General features: G+C 36.4%; 1 protein-coding gene across 1 annotated transcript; it reads right to left on the bottom strand.

Annotated features, from left to right (window-relative positions):
* Positions 1-357: 357 nt before the first annotated feature.
* On the bottom strand, positions 358-4,443 carry LOC134268223 (mucin-2-like). The gene is made up of 6 exons (XM_062750412.1): positions 4,404-4,443; positions 3,206-3,769; positions 2,278-3,125; positions 1,584-1,997; positions 1,290-1,374; positions 358-689 (listed from the first exon to the last, which is right to left on the bottom strand). Exons 1-6 carry the CDS (start codon positions 4,441-4,443, stop codon positions 358-360), a joined length of 2,283 nt encoding a protein of 760 aa, XP_062606396.1.
* Positions 4,444-5,335: the final 892 nt, after the last annotated feature.

The raw sequence follows: 5,335 nt of genomic DNA, 5'->3' as shown, positions 1-5,335 counted from the left end.
AATAATTCGCTATAACTAAGGGGATTTGAATCTATATTTGCCGATTTTACAACCCTTACATACTTTCATAAAAGGTGTCATTGAATCTGATGCTATTAGAGGTGGAGTATATTAAGATTATTCCATTAAGTCACTTACCTATATATCTTTTAAAGACTAACACAATTAGATAATTTTAATGTACTCTGCAGCTGCAATGATCTCAGCAATCATGCTTCAGGTCTTCAGTTTATTAAACACAAAAACACGTGTAATGATGTTTGATATTATGGAGAATTTATAATCATATTTATTTTTTTTTAATTTGATCAAAGACAACATTTTGGGAAAATTAAGATAATTCTCTTGTACATGTCATTAAAACTTAAGTCCATTTGTCCATCCTCCTGGTTTTGATGCTGGAAGTCTGTGGCTCTGTTTCCATGAGGGCAGTATTTCCTCTTCATCTTCTTCATCTTCATCATCGTCGTCCTGCCTGCGTTTGCCACCAAAGAATTTCAAGCAACAGCATCCAAGAACCCCAACGCCAATGATAGCTGATACACCGATGAGCCCGATTTCGATAAGTTGGAACCAACCAGGAATTACAAATTTTGTTTTAGAAAACCTGCTGGTCGAAGGATTGGAAGTTTGAGATGATACAGGTGTGGATTTTGATACCGATAAATCAGGAGATGACGATGTATGACCTAATGGAAAATATAAATAGCACGTTATGTAAATATACTAAATATAGATGTAGTAACTATATAAAACCAGAGGTACTTTGAGCACTAAGCTCTCTAAATGATACCACTCGCCCCCCATATGATTAAAGTGGCGTTATCCATGCTTTGATATGAGAAGGGACCTCAAAGCGTAACAAATAGACGGGCAGACATTTGCACTTACGCATCAGTTAGTCCTGTATAAATATTTAAATGAACTAAAGTTTTGTGTAATAAATCAGATAAAATAATATTACTAGGCGCCTCAAAGATGTTGAAATGCTTGTTTAATAAAAAGGGAAAATACTGAAAAGCAAATCTAGAGCAGGGCATACATAGACCTCTACACAGAAGTGGAATCAGGTACCATGGTGGAGTAAGCATCCCATGTCAACGGGTCACACCAGCCTTATTCATTGCAAAACTGAAAAAAGGCTTGCTTGTAGTGATGCAAATTTTTCTTGAGATAGAATTGTTGTGTTAGTATTTTTTTCGTTTTTAAGGACAGTTTATCAATATTAAAACATTTTTTATATTCAAGCAAAGCTAACCAGTATCTTTAAAGCAGAATTTCTGACTTACGTAAACAGACTCCTAGTGTTGCCGATATATCGTCGATCGCAAATCCGCTTTCGCTAAGCTTTGGCTTTAATCCTTCAAAAATCACCTTAAATAGAATAGCTTCGAATTAAATACTATACCCTGCGAACTACAGTCAATTCGTAACTTATTTTCATTTACAAGTTCTTCAACCAAGGAAATCTTGTATCAATCTGGTATAAATTCAAACATGTATCTATATATATGACTTAAGTTAAATGGAGTTTACGAATTATAGCATATTTTGAAAAAAATATGGTTATATTTATCATTTACCCTGCCTTTGGGACCTATGTTCAGTAGTACTTCTGCAGAATACCAGCTGCGTGTTGTTGCGGTTAGTGTTTTCGACCAAATTAGGGTAGCGTCTCGTAGAGATATAGACCCGTTTGTTATGTACACATTTAGGGTTTTTGTATCAGTTCCAAACATTTGATAATGAAATTGAAGACAGGCTCCTTTGTTTGATTGGTCACTTATCAGTGGACTGAAGATGTATCCCGATTTGTCCTTATTTATCATAGATCCATTTATATAGAGAAACTGTCCAGTTGAGTTTCTGAAGGTGTTGTCATTTATCGGGTGAATTTTGCATGTTGCGGTTGACCCACTGCACATAATCCATGTGGTGTTGGAATAGGGTTGGTGAAGTAAAAAGCCACATGCTGAATTTTGGAAGTCACAGTGTAACTTATTTGCTGAAAAAGTTTGTTTGACAGCCTGATTAAAGATACGTTATTTTTCCATACTTAGGTAAAGGCATATGTAATTTTACAAATAATTTATAAATAAATTCCTTTGAACATAGTATTGGCAATCCTTGTTAATTTAGAAGTTCAAGCCTACTGTAGAATACTAGTTTAATTTAATTATGTAACTAAACGCACAAACCTGGAATAGGCATTGCTGTGGTAGTTCTGAAAATATGGTTTGAACTACCTAGACGCGTGACATGACTAACCCTCATAGCAGTGGTGATGGAAGTAGTTTTTGTCATGGTTGTGGTGCTATGTTTGGTGCTAGAGGCCGTAGCTCTGGGGGGTTTAGGAGAAGTGTTCATTTTTTGGGTTGTGGTAGAAGGGGTTTTGACTGTCGTAGTAGGAGGAGTGGTTGTGGATGATGTTCGAATGGTAGGGATGTCGGTGGTAGTAGGAGTTGTGGTGGTAATAATGGAGCTGGATGAAGTTGTAGGGGTAAGTAAGGTAGTGCTAGGAGTAGTAGTAGATATCGAGGTTGTACTGGTAGGCGTTGTTGTGGCCGGTATGGTGGTGGTAGTAAGAGTTGTAGTGGAAGGAGTTGTAATGGTGGCAGTTGTGGTGGTTGTCTTAGGAGTTGTAGTGGTGGGTGTTGTGGTGGTGGTCGTAGGAGTTGTAGTAGTGGGTGTTATAGTGGTAGTCGTAAGAGTTGTGGTGGTCGGTGTTGTTGTAGTGGTGGGTGTTGTGGTAGTGGTAGAAGTTGTAGTGGTAGTTGTGGTAGTAGGAGTTGTGGTAGTGGTAGGTGTTGTGGTAGTGGTTGGAGTTGTGGTAGTGGTAGGTTTTGTAGTAGTAGTGGTTGGAGTTGTGGTAGTGGTAGGAGTTGTGGTAGTGGTTGGAGTTGTTGTAGTGGTTGGAGTTGTTGTGGTAGTGGTTGGAGTTGTGGTAGTGGTTGGAGTTGTTGTGGTAGTGGTCGGAGTTGTGGTGGTAGTGGTCGGAGTTGTGGTGGTCGGTGGTGTGGTGGTAGGAGTCGTTTTGGTAGTTGTAGTAGCTGTGGTTTTCATAGTGGTAAGCGCTGGCTTTGTTGATAGAGTGGCATTGTCTCCCTTTACTTTTTTCAAAATTGCTGTAAAACAAATTTTTTGATTCAAAATATAGCGCCCTTAAAATGTTATTGAATCTAAAGAGATACGTATAAAGAATTACCTTCGCAAGCACCGGCTAGCGCTTTACCGCGTACAGAATTCAAAATACTGAAATCTTTCACCATAATGACGTAATCCTTTTTAGATGCAATTCCCCGCAATTCGACTTCATTCACCTGATCGGAGATACCAATGGCGTAAACTGTGACATTCATGTTATGAAGTTTTTTTGCTTCCAATTCTGTCTGAGCTTGATTCATGGATTTTCCATCAGTCAGAACAATTACGAAAGGCAGAGCGTCGGGTCTTCCTCCTTTCGATGGGAACAAAATTTTAGTTCTTACCGTTGCTAGAGCTCTTTGAGTCATTGTTAAACCGGGATGTGAGTAGTTAATATGCTTAATACCCTCAATTAATTGTGACTTATCGTGATAAGTGTCCAGGAAAAATTCGACTTTTACTAAAGTCGAAAAAGTTACTACTGCAACTTGGGTTGCATTTTTGCCAATGTTAAAATCTTCGACAAATTTTGCAACGAATTCATTTTGAAGAATAAAATTTGGTTCCCCCACACTCCCACTCTCATCCAAGACAAATACAAGATCTGTAGGTTTCAGAGTACAATCTGCAAAATGCAATAACTTTTAAAATATAACAGTTTCTTTGACAATTATGCAATTTACAAAAGTTAATTAAATTGCAAAGTGTTAAATCAAAAATCTGTTCTAAGCACAGAAAATTACATTGGGATGAATGAAATTAGAATCAGCTAGAAAGTGTGCGAATATGTTTTCTTACATTAACCTCTTTATCCTTTTAATTTTCATGACATTTTAGTTGTTTTATGTTAAAACAATTTACACATTACTGATCAAATGTCTTTTTTCACCTTTCCCTTGGGAAGTTGAGGCTGTGGATGCTGAAGAGCCAAAGATGATCAAAAGCAATGACACGGTGCACCACTAGAGAAAGTAAACAGAAATTATAGGCATTTAATTTTATTTTCTCCGCCCGCCGTACAAATTAATTTTAAAATTGGATATCAGAAGGATTTAATATATAAATATTTATGAAAAGGGGAAATGTTAGGAACACTCTAATACTGCTTACCAATGATGCACCATTTGGTGTATTTTATAAATACAATGAATTGTAACCTACAACGTGTGAACATAATTTGCAAATAAAATAAGTGTGATATAAGTATTCTAAACGTTCTATTCGACCAAGATAGAGTAATTGAAAACTTTGCATGTTACTATTTGAGTAATTAGCAAAGATGGTTTTCTTTTTCTTCATTACTTCTTGTTATAAACTTCGATTTTTTCCCCAAGAAGTCTGTACCCTTTGTTCAAAATTGATTAGATAATTTTAATATATACGGTGTATATTTTTATTTTATGATACACAAACTTTTTCCTTAGATGTATTTTAGAGGATCAAGTTTTGTCACAGTGATTTTATAAGGAAGCGTTTTATTTGGAAAAGGATATTACAAGTAGACTGAGATACATACTTGCCTTGATCGCCGGCGTGGCGCAGTGGTCAGAACGCCTGCTGTAGAGTTGCGAAGTAAGGAGTTGATCCTAACATCGCAGGTTCAAATCCCACTGTGGGACATGGAGACCGGTCTTTCGGATAAAACCGTAAAAACCGAGATCCCTTGTCGCAGTAGTTGCTGGCAGGATAAAGATCCCTCCTTGCTCAATGTCCCTGAGTGTCGAGTATACATGTAGGACAAAATTTGTAGCTCTCCACCTATAAGTGGTGGGTCTCCATATGAGTGAAAAATTCACGAGAGGGACGTTAAACAATTTACAATCAATAAATGATATTGCTATTGTTATGCTTTTTTCTAACACTGGATTTTGATTCAAATATTTTTCGTTATTACAGAAGAAATTGCTACTTTTCTAAGGTATAAAGGATAAAGTCTTTAAAAACTGTGAAAGTTCAAGGATGTGATAATCAAACGCCCCCTGAAATTGTTTTTAATTTTATTTACGTATAAAATGCTATAGCAACATATAGGGCATAATATTATTCATTAAATTTGAGAAGATATTAATTTCAAATCTCTGACTAAGCACCTTTTACAGCTCCTAAAATACCTACCAGTAAAAACTAAACTACATATTCATCGATTTCCTTTGCTTCGATTCAAATATTTATTTTAAGCAGAACTAAACAT

This window comes from Saccostrea cucullata, unplaced genomic scaffold (genome assembly GCF_032062105.1).
Source record: "Saccostrea cucullata isolate Sc308-1 unplaced genomic scaffold, CSIRO_AGI_Scuc_v1 ctg9338, whole genome shotgun sequence".
Lineage (NCBI taxonomy): Eukaryota > Metazoa > Mollusca > Bivalvia > Ostreida > Ostreidae > Saccostrea > Saccostrea cuccullata.
Note: the sequence above shows the minus strand (reverse complement) of the source record. Positions and strands in the feature narration are given on the sequence as shown.